Source organism: Salminus brasiliensis, chromosome 9 (assembly GCF_030463535.1).
Source record: "Salminus brasiliensis chromosome 9, fSalBra1.hap2, whole genome shotgun sequence".
Classification (NCBI taxonomy): domain Eukaryota; kingdom Metazoa; phylum Chordata; class Actinopteri; order Characiformes; family Bryconidae; genus Salminus; species Salminus brasiliensis.
The window spans coordinates 19,828,375-19,849,639 of NC_132886.1; the positions used below are offsets into that span (position 1 = coordinate 19,828,375).

The 21,265-nt window shown below is 41.6% G+C and overlaps 1 protein-coding gene across 1 annotated transcript; it reads left to right on the forward strand.

Annotated features, from left to right (window-relative positions):
• The first annotated feature begins 8,580 nt into the window (after nucleotides 1-8,580).
• vgf (VGF nerve growth factor inducible) lies at nucleotides 8,581-15,229 on the forward strand. The gene is made up of 2 exons (XM_072687739.1): nucleotides 8,581-8,783; nucleotides 11,035-15,229. Exon 2 carries the CDS (start codon nucleotides 11,075-11,077, stop codon nucleotides 13,040-13,042), a length of 1,968 nt encoding a protein of 655 aa, XP_072543840.1. The 5' UTR covers nucleotides 8,581-8,783; nucleotides 11,035-11,074; the 3' UTR covers nucleotides 13,043-15,229.
• Nucleotides 15,230-21,265: the final 6,036 nt, after the last annotated feature.

Here is a 21,265-nt window from a genome sequence, read left to right on the forward strand (position 1 = left end):
GCCCATTACATGAGCTCTTAAACAGGATAGTTCCAAACATGCAAGAAAGTGTTTTGTGCTGCAATTATTCTTGAATAATTTCCATTATTGCTGAAAGATTCAAATATGACAAAATCAGGGAGTGGTTAGATCAATGCTCGTAGCATGAGACGTCAAATTGGGAATTCCCAGAACTAAAGAGCACTAGCAATTCTAATGATACATATTTTGCTCTACAAAGGGTTTTAATAAGCAGTACATCCTTAAATCTTGTAGCAATGCCACTTTTGGTTCTCTAAAGAACCTTTTAGTTTAATGGTTTGTCAACAAAACCCAATCAAATGAAAGGTTGTTGGCAGCTTCATTCTAAACAACAGTTTGTTTTTTATTTTTTAGCACTAAACATTTCTTAAAGGTACAGTTCATCAAAAAAATCTAATGAACATAATTCATCACTAACCCGAGATGCAGTCAGTCAGCCAAGATATGTGTATTTTTAATGGAAAATGCTTTGCTAATGTTGCTAACAAACAATGGACTGTCTCCAAACCCTTGAACTTCATTATCATCCACATTTGGTACCTGCTCTGTACTACTCTACCGATTCCAAACTGGACCACAATGAATACCACATACTGTGCTGAAGTCAGTATATGGACGCAATGCAAGTAGGAAAAAAAGACAGCACAGGAATACGACCCTGATTTAGTTAGGGAGAACTGAAGACAGTGACATGAGGGGTATTAGCCCAGGGACAGTGACTTTGTGCAGTGTGCTGTTGTTGCAGGATTGTATTGTGTGTGGGCACAAAGTATCTTTCCCAATACTCCATCAGCTGATTCGTGAATGTAATGTAATGACTGGAGCCCACTGCAGCTAATATTTCAGTGGATAATCCATATGTGTAATGGAAAAGTAAATGAGCATTACCTCCCTCATTACCTTGTGCATTTTAAAGAGCTTTTAGAAAGAAGGCCCAATGCAGCCGATGTGCCGCAGCAATCTAAGGAGCTAAGTGATGCTGTACGTTTGCCCAACACTTCAGTGAACTCTAATTAGAACAAGGCTGTTAGTGAGCTAGGGGAATACTCTAGCGATAGTACACTTTTAAAAATAAAGGTTCCTAATGGTTGTGGGGAAACATTACTTTACATGCTGTGGATCTTTTTTAAATTTACATATCTTATTTACAAAATGTGCTCCTTAAAGAGCCACAAACTGAACGGTTCTTTAAAGAATCCATTGGCAGTTTTTCTATGGCATCACTTCAAAGAACCCTGAATGGCACCTTATTGTAAAGACACATTAGAAAAAAAAGAAAAGAAAAAAAAAGTCCACAAAGTGTTCTTTGAGACATGCCGCAGAAGAAGCACTTTTGGTTCTGGCAGCGCCATGTCTGCAGAACAGATTTGCGGGTGCGAAGAAGCTTTGAAAGGTTTCAACAACCTTCACATAATGTTTTTATTGGTTACCAGTAAAAAAATAAGGTCACCAATAGATGTTTACAGAACAGGCCAAAGTTAGTTTTTAGGGAACTAGAAGTGGTTCTTCTTTAAATGTAGTCTAACAGAAGAATGTAGAAACAGGACACTGAGAAAAAGCTTCCCACAAAAACATACTGAATACCTCACCTGATATGTAGATGGGGTCCAAACCCCAAATAGATCATAAACAGTGTTGTCTTACCTTGTTAGACTGGTCACTAGAGCAGATGACTTAATAGAGAACATACACAGATCAGCCTTAACATTTAAACCATTGACAGATAAAGTCAACAGCATTCTGGTTACAATGACTCCTGTCACAGGGTGGGATATACATATTAGGCAGCAGATAACCAGCCAGTTCTTAAAACTGATGTGCTGGAAGCAGGGAAAATGGGCAAGTATAAAATTGTAGTCATTTTTACAAGTGCCAAACTGTGATGAGTAGATGACTGGGTCAGAGCATCTCCAAAACATCAGACAGGTCTTATGGGGTGTTCTCAGTATGCTGCGGTTGCTACCTATCAAATGTGATGGAAGGAAGGACAATCGTTGAACTGGTGACAGGGTCATGGACCCTGAAGGCTGATGTTTGTGCCTGGATGGTGAAGCCTAGCCTGTCTGGTCCTCTACCACAGAAGAGCTAACGTAGCACATATTGCTTAAAAGGTTAATGCCGGCATTATGTAAAGGTTATGTAAAAGTTCCTAATTTTTTTTTTTTTTCAAACATGCTATTGAAGGACCAACATGGTCATTCTACGGCATTACTCAAAGAACCCTATCTGGTATATAAGTGTACACACTGACCAGGTACGTCAAGCCAGTAAGAAATGTACCATCAGTCCCTCACAAACCACTTTCTCTGCTTCGCTTAAAAAAAAGAAAAGAAAAAAAGCTCAGAGCCTCGCTTGGCGAGGAGCATGACTCATACTGGTAAATTGACCACTCATGCAACTGCAATCGGCTTTAGATTATTACTCTGTCTACAGTATGACAAGGATTATCATTATCTGCAAGCCTCTGATAAGATGAAAAATCAATAGTGCGACTCACCATCACAGATGCAGCTAAAGCAGTGACTAACGAGAGGGAAAGGCCAAATAGTTGCTGCTGTTTGGTAGAAGGATTTTAAGAAATGAGCTCTGGAAGAAGCAGACATCAACATGATGCCTAGAGGACAGAATTACTCATTATTACCATGGTAATAGCAGATAGCAGGGCCTATGTTCAAATGCAGCACTCACTTTTGCTGTAGGCTTTTTTTCTTGGATAAGAAATAAGAAGGTAATTGTTTCTGCTCCATAGAAAGTGTGTGTAAAAGATAAAGAGTGTGTGTGTGTGTGTGTGTGTGTAAAACGCTTCTCTTATCACTCCCTCGCTCTCCCTCAAACACTAACTAACTCACTCGCGCACACACTCACACGCCTACGCCTAAACTAAGGAAAAGCCCTAGAACAGCGCTTCGTGTTTGCACGCCCCCACATGGAGGCTTTTTGTTTTTTGTGCGCGTGCGTGGGCTGGGTGGCTTCCCGCCTGATTTCCAAACGAAGGGCGACATGCCCCTCCCACGGCTTGCCGTCTGCCTCCATTACAAATGGGCTCATTTAAAAGAGCTCCCTCGGAAAGGTTTGGCTGGGTGAAATGATGGCTGCTGCAGCGAGAGAGATTGATCTGGGGGGAAGACTGAACCGCGTCGCACGCCGCCTCATTAACTCCGAGTCAGAGGCGAGTGTGCGGGCGATCCGTCTCCAGCGTGAACGCGCGCGGCAGGGCGGAAATGAGGAGGAGGAGGCCACTGGCCTTTTAAGGTCCCACAGGCCACAGCGAGCAACACTGCTTTGTCAACAAAGTGTTGTTCATTCTCTGATGTAGAAAGCACTGGAAGACTTCCTTTTGTGCCTCAGATCGACTGCTGTGTTCGAGATGCTTCACTCGTTCAGTGGTCAGGGCGTAAAGTCCGCTGTGTAGCAGTGGTGCAGCTGGGATTTCATTTTAGAGGGTCCTGCTTACAGCTTAGAGTTAGCAGCTAGGACGCATTAGGCCTCAGTGACGTCACTATAGGGCCTTTAGGCCATGGGGCAAAGCCTTGTTCACTGCAGTGGATGGGTTAATTAATTGTACCCCTGTGCAATAGCTGTGTAGTGTATTTTTATTTATAACCTGAACGCACATTTACCAGCCATGTTAATAAAACTCACAGCAGGTATTTTCTGATTAACTACCCTGTGCCCGTTTAAAAACATGAATAATATGACATTCAAGAACGTTTTTATGTCTTTTGAAGATGTAGAAAAAAAAAAACTATCCTGAAACCGTGAGTTTAGAAAGGTTTAGGTTGTGGGTTAAAGTTGGCTTCGGTAGCTGCTAAGGTACCGACTACTTGGTTATCCATATTTTGGTCAGAAAAGTAAATGGCATGTAGTTCTACAAAACAACATCTTTTTATGGCCAATTTAAGACAGGAAAGGCTAACCCAAAAGTGGACATCCATGAATCTTCCATATTTACATCAGTCAGAGCTTACTGAGCACAGTCCTACCCCTTTTTTTAGCATCAGAATAGATGCCTGATGCAAATGACTAAAGATTTCTTGTGTTATTTTTTATTTATTTATTTATTACTTTTTACTTACCTAGCTTAGATTAGCCTATGCTAGGAACGAGCACAATTTAGCTAATAATCAGTAACGGGTATGTTTACATGTTCTGTGTTTCACTGCAGAGAGTGACAGCGGCTGCTGTAAACTGATCAGAAGAGCTAGTGCTTGGGGGAAATAAGGGGGGATGAGGGGAAGAACTCAACATCCTTGGGCTCATTGTATTTTATTAGAACAGTTTTTCTGGAAAACAACCATGGAAAAAACCTAAAGTTGCAGCTTAATATTTCCCCTGAAGCCCTAAATGATGACCCACAATGTACCTCATATTTTATGGGATAAGTGTGCCTTAAACAATCTAGTATATCACACAAAAATCAAACTAGCAACAAAATATTGTGGTAATACTAAATATACTCTACTATATAAATACTACTACTCTGTCTAGCAGTGTTTGGTCAACTGTAGCTGCTGCTGTTATCCAGAGCAACTTACAAGGTTACTCGTATTACAGAGGTGGGCCAGTGTTGTGTTAGGAGTCTTGCCCGAGGACTCTTACTGGTGTAGTACAGCATTGTTACCCAGACTGGGAATCAAACCCCATACTCCCACATCTAGTGTGGTGGTAAGTGGTAAGTGGTGTTTGCTGTTGCACTACACCAGCCACATAGTTCAGCCAAGCACACATTTCAGTCCACCAGAGAATGGGTGACACAGAAAGACAATTTGAAACAGTTGAGTCAAAGTCCAGACCAACATATGTCCCTAAATTCAGCCATGTCACTCCACTGCTGTGTTCTCTCCACTGGCTTCCTGTAGCTGCTTCCCGCATCAGATTCAAAACCCTGACGCTGGCCTACAAAGCCAAGAACGGACCAGCCCCTCCGTACTTGATGGCAATGGTCAAAAGCCGGTCTGCACCAAGAGCCCTTCGAGCTTTAAGTACGGCTCGGCTCGACCCGCCATCCCTCAAAATCCACGGAAGACAAGCGTCCAGGCTCTTTTCTGTCCTGGCACCAAAGTGGTGGAACGAGCTTCCCCTGGGTGTCCGAACGGCCGAGTCGTTCGCTGTCTTCAAACGCAAACTGAAGACCCACCTCTTTCGAGAATACTTGGATGAATAGAGTATTATGGTCGCCTTATTGTATTGTTTAGTAATGTCTAAGCTTAGAGGTTTCTTTTGAATTATTAGTCTATTCTAACTAGTTAAGATTTTTTCTTGGGTAAATGGCAAAGCACTTTGTAAGTCGCTCTGGATAAGAGCGTCTGCTAAATGCCATAAATGTAAATGTAAATGTAAATGGAGTTCATAGAAGAAAGTCCACCCACATCCCAGCTGAAGAAAGGCAACTGATCAACATTCACCAGAAACGTTTGGTAGTCAGTTCTGTGCAAGGCCTCATCACTTACAGAAAGCATGGCTCCACATACTTGTTGGATCAGTTGGTTAAAAAACAAAGTGTTTTGTGATTGTGATTGTGATTGTGTCCACATCTTACTGTAATTACAAAAGTCAGCAGCTTTATTGAAGGCCTAGCTCTGCTACACTTGCACAACCCTGTCACATTGTACATTGACTTCCATTCAAAGTTCAAGGAAAGTTCAATTCAAAGAACATTTTGGCCTTCTCTTGTAAAGTCATTATTTTGGAGATACATGTTTTTCATTGGACAACAACAACAATGTTTTAAATGACCAGAAAACCATATAATAAATTTTATTATTTATAATATTTATTAATTAATCAAGTAAATCAAAACAATGAGATTCTAAAAGGTTTTATTGAACATTTTCACTGGAGTGTCTCCTCAGTGAATGTTTGTTGTCATTTGTGGTGATTTTTATTGGGTTTACCCCATTACCCCATTACTCTTGCAGGTATTTCGTGTTTTGATATTGATATGTCTAATATGCTGTCAATCTTTTTGTTAGCTGTGAGGGCATTTCCCCAAAGCGTTGTAACATTTCAGTAAATCTAGCCCCCCATTAAGACTTGATAAGGCAGTAATTTACAGAAGCAGGGCTTGATTTGAGATGCACCACTTACGTGGGCTGGACAAACAACCGCCTCCGTGTGACGTTAATGTAAGTCGACAGCTGCGTATAGTGACCTAAAATCTTTCCTGACAACCATGCGAAAATGTTGTCCACCCTTTCTCTGCGTGACCTAATCCAATTCATCCATCTTAAGCTTTAAAAATGTGTACAGCCTACTCCGTCTACCTTCTGAAAGCTTTGTTTGTTTAACATGGCTTCCGACATCTTGTAGGCTATGAGAACACAGACGTTTTTGACTAATGCAGCACTGATGCATACAGGTTTTCTATCGTCTGCCTTGCTTGGCTTAACTTGCTGCATGAAATGCAAGCAAAGCAGGAATATGAAAAGACAGATGCGAGCTATTCACTTAGATGATACAGTGAACGTGAGACCTGGATTTTTGGCTTAATGGAAAAAGGGACGATTTATATTCATGGAAAAGGATATTACAGCAGAGCCAGTCACGAGACTGAACCTGGGATTTTCCCTCAGCAGTTTTTTTTTTAAACTGGAACAGAGTTTGGTGCTGAGCCAGGCAACCCATTCAGATATTTCTCAGAGCCTTTTAGGGAGGTTTTAGTGCAGCGTTTGTTGCATTTTTATTTTTAGTAGATTGCTTCCAGTGTTGCAAATTAACAGTAGATTTCTGTGACTTGTAGGGGAGACTGCATCACGTCTTTAGTCATAAACAGTGAGGTGTGGGCTACACCAAAACTGCAACCTTTTGCAGCTTGGCCTCCCTTTAGCTAGATGACAACTGATTATGAAAAGACTTCCTTTTAAATATTGAACCATAGGTCATAATACACAGGCCTACTGTTCACACACACACTACATTCACACGTTTATAACAATGGCCACAAGCAAGGATAAAAAAAAATTACATGTGCATTTTGAAAGATATGTTCATTTATCATGACCATGTCATGAATGTTTAGCGTTTGTCTGCTGCTTAGATTTCTCCCCAGCAAACGAACATGATTGTGTGTTGGACGAGCACAAACGCAGGGTGAGGGAAGGTGAGTCACTGAGTGGGAATGGACGCTGAAAACAGTTTCTCCTCTTAGAGCTCAGTGGCAGTCGATAATGTTCAACGCCTATAACACAATCTGCCCTTTGGCACCCTGTTAGGTTGCTGCCACCTCTTCTCTCACCCTGCAGGAACACCCACACACCCACACACGCACACACATATACGCTGGTTGCAAAGGACAGGATGGCAGAGGTTCTGCCGGTCATAATACATGCATACATGATCTGATGAAACACCTACATTAGAGTTCCTTACACATTTATGGAGCACTAAAAGGCAACATTGCAAACCTCAGCAGACAGTGTAATATGAAGATACTGGGATTTGTTTAAGGAATGGTCTCCAAATATTCAACTTTATGTTTACTCACTGTGTTTGAGGCATACTGGGACAGTAAAAGTGGTTGTAGCAGCAAAATAATGAGCTATGTATTACAAGGGATATCTCCCTGTATAATGACACTTGACAATACATGGATGTAACAGGCAGTACACTTGAATTGCTGTGGTTCCCTGTAAAACCCCTGCCTTACTGCAGAACTCTTGAAGATCCCCATGCCTTCATTGCCATCACTAACGAACTCCCTTTTTAAGGGAGTTACAAGGAGGGCACACTGCAAATGCAAGTCACTCTGTGTCATGCTTGGAAAAAGAAACTACAAAGAGTCTCCATTTAAGCATTCAATGGGTTTATTGAGTTCCTGTGCTTCTATATGGAACTAAGGAACCTCTGTATCTATAATGCAATAGGATTGTAGATTCCTATATGACAGCACTGCATATACTGTATACTATAGCTGTAATGCAAATGCCTCATATCTCCAAAATGTCTTACAACTTACAATTGAAGTCAATGTAAATATATAATTTTGGAGCATTTAAATTGGTCCAACAATGTGAGGAACAATGGATTAAAATGATGGCAAAAAGTCCAAATATGTCCAAAATTGAGATGACAGCAATGCTATACTGCATGTCCAGTGAGAAGAATATAACATTTATGGTGAATAAACATTTGTTTACATCTCTGCGTCTGTTTAAACATGCATGTATTGCATACGTTGCACATCTTTCTTCATTGCCAGTCTACATGGTCAACATGCAAACGCAGAGGATCTGTGCATTTTATGAACTGCAACAGCTCCTTAGGAGTCTCTCTCAGTCTCTCTGTCCGCCGTAGTGTTGTCTCTAGCCCCCTCTCTCCCTCTCGCTCCCTCTCTCACCAACAGGGAAAAAAACCCGGAGTACTATTTCATTCATCCCTCTCCCGTTCATTCATCTGGGCACTGCAGCGTAGCGAACGCTCGCGGGTTCGATCGACGCGGACGTTCTTATCAATGGAAGGCAATGACGTCAATGGGCACCGGTGACGCGCGGTCACGTGGCCGCAGGAGGGCCCGCATATAAAGGCGGGGAGTTGACCAGGGTGCTGAAAATATCCCTCAGCGCCGTCACGAAGACGTGCTTCAGCGGCGTGAGCGAGAAACACCCTCACTGATCTCACCAACGCACTCTCACTCCTGACACTTTACCCTCCTAAAAAGGGAAACCTCCACACCAGTAGAGAGAATAAACCGAGTCCTGCCGCCAAACTTCCATCAGCGGAGCAGAGGGAAAAGCGCACCGGACCACGTCACGCTCGGGATCCCGGTAAGTCCTCATTTTCATACAATAACAGAAGAGCAAAGTGAGGAATAGTACTTTACAGTACCGTGTGCGGTGCACGGTGGTATCGGTTAATGCTGTAACGGTTTCTACTGTAACGCTTATGAGCTTGTGAGAGGGTGTTACAGAAAGACAAACGTTGCGCCACTGACTTTGTTTATGAACGTTGTAGAAGATATACTGCTTCTGCTCACAGTGGAGTGCGTTTAAGGGGTTTTAGGGTTAAAGTCCCAGCAAGAAATAAAACAAACACTTTTAACAGTTTCTTCAGACCAGAAGCAGAACATTTAATGAGGGACATCACTGGGTGGAGTCGGGTCTGATGCATCAGCACCATCCTCCTCCTCATCATCATTACCATCACCATCATCCTCACGCTCATTTGGGTAAAATGCAGCTCAGACGTGCCAGTAAATGACGACAGTACTTGTAATGATGCGGCTGCCTGGACATGATGGAAGTTGTGGGAATTCTGGAGATCAATAGCAGTCTCAGCTCCCAAATCTCAGCTCCATTAATATCGCCACTCCCCCACTGCCTCTTTCATCAGCGTTCCCATCACTACAGCATCAGCATCCCAAAAATAATAGCAAGGACTCCCATTAGAGACAGCAGACCAAGACATGGAGACATAAGTTTAATGTTCGGCGTTTCCACTTTTTTTTGTGAGATGATTCTTTTGATCAAGCCCAAACTGGATGTGGCGGATGATACTGGCTACACAAAATAGGCAATGCATGGTGCTGCATTCGTTAGAGGGCATGTGTGTTTCAGATGTGAGACAGTTCACAGTTTCACGGCTTTGAAAGTCGTGATACCGCGTCGTGGCTTTCCCAGTTCTTTAAAACCTCCCGGCTTAGCGCAGAAGATTACGTGAAGGCACGGCGTCTTAAAGGCGGATTACTAATGTGCTTTGGCGCGGTTACCTCCCCAGAGCATCTTACTGGAAGCGATGGGAGTAGAAAAGGCACAATAGAGAAAAGGCAGTTACTTCTGGGGCTTTCCTGAAATTTAAAGTATGGTTTAATCGCTTCATTCAGCAAGAAGATCAAGTCAGACTGCTACTGTTTATGTTTTCAGCTATAAAAATAGAAAATGTCACCATTTGATGATTGTGCCAATTATGAACTGACTTTTACAGTGGATGCTATGTGTCTAGTTAAACCTAAACGAGCGACGCATCTGTTCATTCAGCCAAATATCACTTAATGTACTTGACAGTCTGAATTATGCTAAATAAAAAAGATTAATTAATTAATTAATTCATTCATTCATTCATTAATTCATTGATTAATTGATGCACGTCTTAGTTTTGTGGACGTATATACAGTAGGTTATTAACAACTGCGTTTAAATCAAAAGCTTTGGGTTTTTTTATTATTTTGATTTATTAATTTATTATTTTAGTGCATTTTAGAAAATCTCATAGGTCTGTTAGATATTAACAGTAACGCTACAAAGTAGACTGTAATTTATTTCTTAATTATTGCCACCAGTTACACTGTAGCCCCTTCAGAGACTCTATCTCTGAGGGTCTTTCCTTTTTAGCGCGCGTTTGGTGCTGCGCTCTTCATTCCTCTCCCGAGCGCTCGCGTCAATTTGCAGTCAATTAGAAGACCAGAACACGCAACAGACATCAATTATAGCCGGGGCAGAGCATGTGTTCCTCTGCTGCACCCTGACTAACGTCATTCTTGCAATGTTTGCGCTTCCGTTTTTATTTATTTATTTACTTACTTTCTTTTTAGTGGGTTTTTTAATGATAAGGCAGTGCGCACTCGATGGTGACAGAAATCCATCAGCTCCTATCTAAGGAATAGAATGTGGACTTGCCGCAAAATAAATGCGCAGAATCCATAGAAGCATGCTTTTGAAGGTTTTGTGATAAAAACAGATGTGGACTAAAGTAGATAAATATGCAAGGTTTGTTTAATTGGTGTATACAATTCATCTTCTAATATTATCTCGACATGAAAGGATATTAGCTGTCTTCTAGTCTGGATGTGCAGGCAGCTGTGAATCATAAAACTGCGCATCATGTCATCAGGGAAAATGTTCCATGTGCATAATGCAGCTGAGCTTGTGGTATAATGGTGTCCATGATGCTTCTATATAAGCATGTGTTATTCGATATATGACAGAAATGGGTGCATTTATGAGGTTGAACATTTGACCTATGTTTGATCTTATATGCTCTGAATATGCTCTTCTTCTTTCCTCCTCTCTGTCTCCAAAGGCGTAACACCTTCACACCTCACCTCCTGATCTGCACGGTCATGATCCGGTGCCAACACCTTTCAAGTGCCCCAGTTGTGTTTCTGTTCATCCTCTTCAGCTTCACGTTTGAGCCCACGAACACCAGCCCTGTGACTGAAGATAAAGAGACGCTACGCAGTCGATATGGACCACCTTCTCCTGAACACACAAGGATGCAGATTCAGTCCACCCAAGCTGGAGACAGTCAGCAAGTGGCACAGGATGAAGAGGAAGAGGAGGATGAACTTTTCAAAGATGTCGACCCCAAAACCCTAGCAGCGGTGCTCCTAGAAGCCCTCAATAAGCCTCAGGGGAAGACAACAAGTGAGGGAAACAACAACAATGGAGAAGAGGAAAAAGCAGAAGAGGTGAGGGACAACGAGGGCGCTGACAGAGACAGAGATGGACATCAGGAGCTGGAGCTGGTAATGGCAGCTGCCGCAGCGCAGGGCAGAGAAGAGCGAGAGAGGGAGGAAGATGAAGAGAGAAAGAGAATAGAGGAAGAGGAAGAACGACTCACAGAAAAGGTGACAAGTCATACCACCAGCCAGACAGTGCCTGTAAGAGAACCAGAAGCAGTAACAAAGGAGGTGGTGAGCAAGGAGGGGCAGCAGGAGTCAGAGAGAGGAACAGATGGGGAGAAGGAAGAGCAGCTGAACCCAGAAGAGTTGAAGAATCTGGAGACCATGCTAAAGGAGTTCCAGAGCTACAGCACCGCCACAAAAAGAGAGCGGGACTCCTCAACTGGCCAAAGGGAGAGCCGTGGCGATTACCTTGATTATCTGGACCGAAATGGCCTCATGAATAACGAGATCAAGCCCAAAGCTAAGGGCTATGACTTGGCCATGTCCAAGAAGAAGCTCAAGTGGCAGCAAGAACAGGAAAAGGACAAGAATCGGCCAGTGTATAAGGGAGGAAACTTCATGGATGATTTCAATGAAAATCTTGATGACCAAGTTGAGGAAAATGGTGAGGATGAAGAAGATGAGGAGTTGTTGAGTCCTGAAGAAGAAGAGGCTAGGGCTAAAGCTGAACAGGAAGAGGTGCGTAGACAGGCAGCCGAAGCCCAGAGAGCTAGGGCAGAAGAAGAGAAGCTTGCAGACATTGCATCAGACATGGTCCTGCAGTATATGGTCAAGCAAGATGGAAAGAAGTACCAGAACAATAATGCGGCAGAAGACAAACGCTCAGAGGAAGATACCAATGATGATGATGATGATATTGACCCACAAACTATTGACAAGTTGATTGAAATCTCAAGTAAGCTGCACCTTCCTGCAGATGATGTGGTTGATATAATCAGTGATGTGGAGAAGAAGAAGAAGAAAGATGCCCCTGAAAATCTGCAGTGGCAGCGACCTCTTGTACCTCTTCCAGCCCCCATCGCCCCTTCGACGGTCTTAAGAACACCACCCCCCTCAAAACCACCAAAACCCAACACGAATCCATTTAAAGCATGGTTCAAGGACAGAGCCTCTGTTAAGCCTAGTAAGCAAGACTTTTGGATCCAGCAACAGTGGCCCTTTCGGACCTACCCCTCCTACCGGTTCTACCAAAAGCCTTACAGTAGCTACTACCCCATCTACATCCCACCTCCCAAATCTAAACCACGCTACTATGCCAAGCCCTCCTACTCCCTTAATGACATCCTGGGGAATTCACTGGACTATGACTTTGATTACCCCCTCAAACAAAGGTACCGTCCTTGGACACAACCTCGCCCAAGAGCTCCTCCAGCGTTCCGTCGGAACCTCTACTTCCCTAACTACATTTACCCTCATGCCCGGACTTTCCAAGCCGTACCCATGCCCAAACCCCGGTCACCTCTGCGTCGTCGGCCTACCTTCTATTACCCGCCCCCAGCTTCTGTAGTCACTAGACAGGGTAACTATTACAGCCAGTTGGCGCAGCCACAGCGGGACAATGATGAGGAGCTAGAAAACTTCATCAAGAAGGTGTTCCTGAAAGGTCCCCAGATGTTTCAGTGAAGGTGCAGATAAAGGAACGAGAGATGAGAAAGAAAAACAGGACAGCGAGAAAGGGAACAACTGAAAGACTGTTTTTGCCCATACCCATCCATGTTTTGGTTTTATTGACAGAATTACATTAGTTGAGTTAAATTTTACGGTAGTTTAACGGTACTTTCCCCATTCAACAATTTCCTTGAAGACTGTTGCCGTTTTCAATGCCGTTTCTCGCTCCAAGAAACAGCACAGTTTCTGTTCTGATTAGAATGTAACAAGAGATGATACTGAGACTCCTCTTCACATTCATTTCACCTCATCTCCTGCCTTCCTCCCCTGATAAGACTGAGAGACAGTGGGAATGACTTGAGGAAAGGGTGCTTTTGTCTATTATGTGGGGTGCACACAGGGCTCAAATACCCAATTTAAATTCTTTCCATACTCCAAGAAGGCCTTTAAAAAGTACAGAGATCAATGGGAAATCCCTTTGTAAGCCTTACTTTTATGTTTTGATTGTAAAGTTCAGAAACATTTATTTATTTATTTATTTTTAACATGGTCATTTCATTACAAGACAGAAGAACAGCAAAAAATGTTTAAATTGCACCTTTAAAGAATGCATGCACCAAGAGCATGTTTATTCAACTCCGTTAAAAAAACAACTCATGCTGAAATCTTAGAGTCAAAAATCAGTGCCATACTGTTGGAAGTGTTCCGATCTGATTCATCCTACTGAACAAATGTATTGTGTCTTAACTGTATCTAGAAGTATTCTGCTTAAGCATTTAACATGTGTGTGTTCATGTAACGGTAAGAACACATTCAGTCCTGTACATAGAATTAGCCTGACATTTTGTTTCCTTTCAGCGTGTTTTTTAAACCGTTTTTTCTACGCAAAAAGACTGAACGATGGTGTAGGGAGCGCTCATACATTCCGAGTATTTCTAAGAAGAAAAAAACACAACTATTTCATAGGAGATGTTTTAAATACAGTTCTTTATTGCCTTATTGAGACACTCTCGTTCCCTTTTTGAGACAAGCAGCATTTCTGTCATCGTTGGTTTCGCAGGTTCGATCCTGGTCACAGGAATTTTTAGAGATACTCAAATTCGTATACAATAGAGCTACATCACTTTGGTCAGTTCAATAGCAAAAACAGAGGGATGGAGGGATAAGTCACATGAAAATTCCGTCATATAAAATGACTTCCCAACAAGCCGTGTCTATTGATTAATGTCTATGAAATACATGAGTGAGATGTTAGACATTTCCTCTATGTGAACAACTGAACCATCTGCACAAGAAGAGATTTCAGAGTCAATGAAAGTTCTTTCTAAACAGCATTGACAATCTTCTAATTGAAATTGATCCTCTCTCACGCATCCCTTGGAGCTTTTGGTCGATATGTACCCTCGCACAATAGTTCGGAGTCCAGCTGGGGCCAAAATCACAATTCTCACCAAGGTCAGATTTAATACTACTGGACAAAGCCTATAGTACACATGAACAGCATGAGTCCATTGATGATTCATTCTTCTCACTGAGGTCCTGGCACTCAGAGCGAATGGTCACCTTTTAGAGAACTTCTTAGAAGTCACCTTTTCAACTAGTTTGAATAGAAGTTCTTCAACAACTTTTTTTGATTATTTATTTCAATATGAATGTAAAAGAATAATGTTTAATGAATTTAGCACCACATGTTAAAAAAAAAACTGTGGCCCAACCAACCTAATACCCAAAATGTGTGATACCTTATGCAACCATGAGAGTAAGGGAGATGAAAGAGACAGAAGAAGGACAGAGGAGGTGTGTGTGGAGGGGGGACTAGCACTTGACATCCTAATTCTTTTAAGCGATTTTTTAAATCTGGGAAGAGAAGAAAGCTGAGGATAGGAAAATGGACCAAGTGATCTGAAACAGTGGAGAAGACGAGTGTCTGCACGTTTATGTGAACTTGCATCTAAAATGTGTTTCTTCTTTGAAGACATTATGAGCATTCAAAAAAAGTATAAAAAAATGACAAAAGATAAATGACTAGCGTACCATAGGATAAAAAATGTCTTGTATAAGGAAAATCAGCTGTTTGTCATTTCTAGATGTACCTTGTACGTACCGTAATAAACATGCGTTTGCTGGATGTAAATAACCGCATGTTGATGGCTAGTTTTGCTACACAGAGAGAATTAAATAAAATCAACTATTTTTTATTAACATTTGGCTTTTAATTGCGTCTTGGGGACGACATGACTCTGAGGTCTACGTTTCTTCTACACCATGCACAAACTTCACTATCCACACATTTCATTACTGCACACACCTCCTCCATGCAACACTTCTTATATAAACTAACAACATAAAAAAAACAAAAAAAAAACAGACTGATGTGAATATGTGAGTATGAGCATGTTTGGCAAACAGAGCAGTAAATGAAATACTCACCTCTCAAACCATCCAACACAGAGCAAGCGCTTCTACGCTTCTACACTAAAGCACAAAATCAAAATAACAATTCTTCCCAAAGGAGTGCGGAACAGGGTGCGCTCAGGGTCCCTTTGGAAGTAGCCTTCAAAGAGGATCCCGCTAATGGGCTCTGGTGTGGTCATGTTAATACTGCAGGGATTTTCTTATAATAAAGCAATTATCCCAGCAAACTGCTTGAGTCATGGAGCACATCCCTGACAACTTTGCTCTCTGTAATTAGATGCAGGAGTGAGTTTAGGGTTAGCTTTGATATGCTCCCATGCATGACCACACACACACACACACACACACATAAACTACATCACAGGAGCATACGGCAAGGCATACGGCATAAAGACAGGGTTAGAGGAGAGGCTGATTAGCCTGATTTGCTGACAGGGGTCTCTCGAGGGAAGGTGGAGAGATTGGGGGAGGTTAATGTGAAAGGGAAGAGTTAATGAGACACTGGCTACACAGTGCACTACACACTAGAGCTCGCACTAGGACTGCTGGGCAGAATCAAAGACTACCCGTGGGAGATGCAGAGTAGAGACTACAGACCCCCTGCCACCTTGTATAAGACAGTGGGGGCAGAGAAGATGCTTGCTCAACATTCACATTAGCTCATTCAATGTGATCCTATTATATGCTGATTTTTATATTAGCTCTTCTACAAAGTACAATCTTTTTCTTAGTAGTAATGCCATATTAAAAAATGATTCCTTAGGAAAATCTCTATTGACACCTATATATTTAAGTATACACTCTACAGCATTAATCTACAGTGTGTGCAGAATTATTAGGCAAGTTGTATTTGAGAGGATTCTTTTTATTATTGAACAACAACTATGTTCTCAATCAACCCAAAAGACTCATAAATATCAAAATAAACATTTCTGACATTCAAAAACAAAACCTCAAACAAATCAGTGACCAATACAGCCACCTTTCTTTACGATGACACTCAAAAGCCTTCCATCCATAGATTCTGTCAGTGGCTTGATCTGTTTACGATCAACATTGCGTGGAGCAGACACCACAGCCTCCCAGACACTGTTCAGAGAGGTGTACTGTTTTCCCTCCCTGTAGATATCACATTTTATGAGGGACCACAGGTTCTCTATGGGGTTCAGATCAGGTGAACAAGGGGGCCATGTCATCATTTTTTCTTCTTTTAGACCCTTACTGGCCAGCCACGCTGTGAAGAATTTGGATGCATGTGATGGAGCATTGTCCTGCATGAAAATCCTGTTTTTCTTGAACGATACCGACTTCTTTCTGTACCACTGCTTGAAGGTGTCTTCCAGAAACTGGCAGTAGGTCTGGGAGTTGAGCTTTACTCCATCCTCAACCCGAAAAGGTCCCACAAGTTCATCTTTGATGATACCAGCCCATACCAGTACCCCACCTCTACCTTGCTGGTGTGTGAGTCGGAGTGGAGCTCTCTGCCCTTTACTGATCCAGCCTCGGGCCCATCCATCTGGCCCATCAAGAGTCACTCGCATTTCATCAGTCCATAAAACCATAGAAAAATCAGTCTTAAGATATTTCTTGGCCCAGTCTTGACGTTTTATCTTATGTTTCTTGTTCAAAGGTGGTCGTTTTTCAGCCTTCCTTACCTTGGCCATGTCCCTGAGTATCGCACACGTTGTGCTTTTTGATACTCCAGTAACGTTGCAGCTCTGAAATATGGCAAAACTGGTGGCAAATGGCATCTTGGCCGCTTCACGCTTGATTTTCCTCAATTCACTGGCAGTTATTTTGCGCCTTTTTTTTCAACACATTTCTTGCGACCCTGTTGGCTATTTGCCATGAAATGCTTGATTGTTTGGTGATCACGCTTCAAAAGTTTGACAATTTCAAGACCGCTGCATCCCTCTGCAAGACATCTCACAATTTTGGACTTTCCAGAGTCCGTCAAATCTCTCTTCTGACCCATTTTGCCAAAGGAAAGGAAGTTGCCTAATAATTAAGCACACCTTATATAGGGTGTTGATGTCATTAGACCACACCCCTTCTCATTACAGAGATGCACATCACCTGATTTACTTGATTGGTAGTTGGCTTTCAAGCCTATAGAGCTTGGAGTGGGACAACATGTATAAAAAGGATGATGTGATCAAAATACACCATTTGACTAATAATTCTGCACACAGTGTAAAGACTTGTATGACATACACTTCAAAATAAAGGTACTACAAAAGGGTTTTTTGAGCCATTCTGAAATCAAGAATCATAAAAAAAGTTATCCTCTTTTTGTTGGAATAGCAGTCTCTACTGTCTAGTACAGTCTCTTTTGGCTTTCTACTAGACTCTGGAGTACTGCTGTGGGGATCTGGTCGCAGTTAGCGACAAAAGTGTTAGTGAGGTCAGGATGTTGGAAGATCACCACTCCACCTCGTCCCCAACTCCCTAACGTAATAGAAGTATTGGATGAAGCACCATCATTCCAGAGAACACAGTTCCATTGCTCCACAGCTCAGTACTGGGGGACATTATACCCCTCTAGCCCTAGCATTAGTCATGGTGCCGGTAAGTTCATATTTATCTGCTCCAGAGAGTCCTACTCTATTGTTCTCTAAAGGGACTAAATAAGCTGTCTGGGTGCATTTGCACATTTGTGTCAGCAATGGGTGCAATTTAAAGTAGCTGAATGCTTTCATTAGAAGGAGTGTAAAAGCGTAGTACCATGTACAGTTTGCTAATGTGTATGTTGAGCAAGAATCATCCAGTCAATTTATGCATATCCAGTGCTGTGGAAAACCATCGCCCTCTTCCTGACTTTCTCCTTTCTTCCTATTATTGCATCCAAAAGAATGCTCTTTAAAGATTTTTTTATGTCAAAAATGTTATTAATATTTATATTTTATTTTATTCTTTAAATTGAATCTATTTTTTAAAAGAGTAATTGTTCCTTAAAACTAATAACTTTATGTTGCCTGGCCTACAAGCAATAACGGAAACCTACATTCCTATGATTTGATATGAGCCTTTTACAAAGTTGTACAGGAATGTGAGACCATTTTTCCTCATAGACCTGCTTTAATTTACTTGTATGCAAAAGCATGGGCACCCTCGGGCAAACAACACATTATGTCTATATATTTTAATTAAGAAAGAGTAAACCTGGCTTCTGTAGCTAATCAATCATGAAACACAACATTTTCAGAAAATTCTAATGCAATTTTTTTCAAAATGAATAAGTAAATAAATAAATACATAATGTGGCGGGTGCAAAAGTTTGAGCACCTTACTGAGTCAGCGCTTTGTAACACCCCTTTGGGGAAAATCACAACTTGCAAACATGTTTTGTGGCAGTTAAATTCTTGTAGTGTGAATTCTTCCCACTCTTCATGATAGAAACCCTCTAGTTCTGAGATGTTCTTGGGTTGTCTTTCTGCACAGCTTGTTTAAGATATATTCACATTTTTTCCAATGATGTTTAGGTCAGAGGATTGGAGAGCTATTCCAATAGCTTTAGTTTGTGTATGTTCAGGTAGTCCAAGATGGACCTTGAGGTATGTTTCAGATCAATATCCTATTGTAGAAGCCATACTCTTTAACCAGCTTCAACTTTTTAACAAATGGTTTGCCATTTGCATCCAGGATTTGCAGGTATTTTTGTTAAATCCATATTTCCACCCACTAGTGCAACAGTGCCAGTGCCCCAAGCATGATAGGTTTACCCCATGCTTCACAATTGTCTTGTTGTTGATAATCTTACCAGCATATGTGTAGTCATCTCCAAAAGTTGGTCTTCTGGATCTCTTTTTGCCCTCCACAGTATCCTTGAACTTACATTTCTTATACAGAGTAACTGTGGATTACATTTGCTCACTGTGTTGCATTTTATATGTGATTAGCTGTGAGGCTGTGTTACTACTTTTTAATTGAAATGAAACACCAATTGTGTCATTTGGTCAAGGGTGTAGGTTTTCAAGCATACAGTAAATGCCTTTTAAAGGTGGATTTTAGAGGTGGGATGAACAGATGAACAAAGTACCTGCAGACTGCAAAACATCTCTACAGGTTCCCTGTGTTTTGCTACTCCAAAATGCAGAGTTAGCTTTAAGGCTGCTCTGTCCATGGGCCATTATCTCAAAAGGCCTAGAAGTCACTCACATTTACTAATGAGATTCAAGCAATGATGTTTCTTTCGGTTAGCAGCGTTCTCTAGCTTGCTGCTCTCCAGCAGTTGCCCAGACCCATTCTAACTGTGAAGTCATGAACACTGATCTTAACTAAGACCTAAAGTCCACTAGATGTTCTTCTGGACTTCTTGGATGAGTTGCTGCTACACTCTTTTTCTTTTGATCATGAGCCAGTGTGCTTGTTAAAAAACGCTATGGCACCTAAATCACTCTAACTATAAACGTCAGTATGAGTGGGGTACGAATTCAGCAAGGTTGGCTGCATTTAAGCCTTGCTTTGTATAATATAATAAATCTCATTATCATCTCATGAAATATGGTAATTTTGTTGCTTGGGTTGGCTTTTTCATAAGGGTGATTCGCATCTTCGGCTTCTTTGTTCCTTAAATAAATTAAACGAGAATGCAAAATATTTGTTTTATGTTTTAAATGGTTCTCAATCTGTTGACAGATGACAAATGTGTGTTGTGTGATGTATCAGAGCTGGGTATCCAATGCTTTCCTTTGAGCGTGTTGGCTGCCTAGTGATGCTGCATTAGTGGCAGTACGAAAAGAGCTTGTGGCTGACTTTGCAAGTGTTGGAGGAGGCACGTGCTTGTCATGACACTCCTAGTGTCAGTATCATTGCAAGTGATAGGGGAAGTCTGGTGGGTGGTTTAATTGTCTCAGCTAAATTTGGGAGAAAATTGCATTTAAATTACATTTAAAATATTAAATGTATACCAGCAGTTTGTATACCTGTCAGTGCTTTGCACATGTAATGTTTTTTTCTAGTGCTCTGAATAAGAAAGACGCTTGATTCATAGGTTGAAAAGTAGAGTCAGTTGCTAAACGACAGTAAAGGATTACTGTAACTAATAAATATGTGACATTATATGATAACTATTTAAATATGACATTAATGAGTCTGTCATTCCTGCCGGGCTACAAACACACAGTAAACTCTCAAACTGTAAAAGAAAGAAAGAGCAGGACCAAAAGGTGCAAAAGATGTATCAATAGTTTGAGTGACGCAGAGAGACGGAATGCAGAGAACAAGTAAAAACAGAATGGAGGGAAGATGGTAGAGGGAGAACAAAGGAGAACTAATAGAGCTGTCAGATGTAGAGAAATTACAATCAAAGCAAACACAAAAGGTTGCAGAAAGGATACTAAATGAAGCAGTGAAAGGTAGATAATAATAATAATGAAAAAAGAAAGCGAGTAAGAGAGGGAGGGAGAGAGCGAGAGAGAGAGAGAGAGAGAGAGAGAGGGAGGGGGTGGCGAGGTTGATGAGAAGAGCACAGCCCACACGGAGGTGCAGTGATTCATGAGTCACATGGTTGAGGTGTGAGTCATACTCCCTCTACTGCAGAACCCCCATCCTCTAACACATACACACACATATACACTCACACACACACTTTCTTATATTCAGTAACTCAGCCACAGCCTCTGCCTCGAGTCTTTGTCAAATTCAGTAAAGGAGTAGGTGATGGTCCCCATTTCAATACATATTCACAAACACAAACATCTCACAAAGGCTGTAACATCCAATACACTGCTTAATGCACTGATGCACGTCTATGCCTGAAGGTACCCTTCCTTCTTGAAACAAACCTGACATACAGACACAAACGAAAACACATGTACAGTA

What these genes read in the sequence shown, in the direction of transcription:
- vgf (XM_072687739.1), top strand. Translation starts at nt 11,075, where the DNA reads ATGATCCGGTGCCAACACCTTTCAAGTGCCCCAGTTGTGTTTCTGTTC.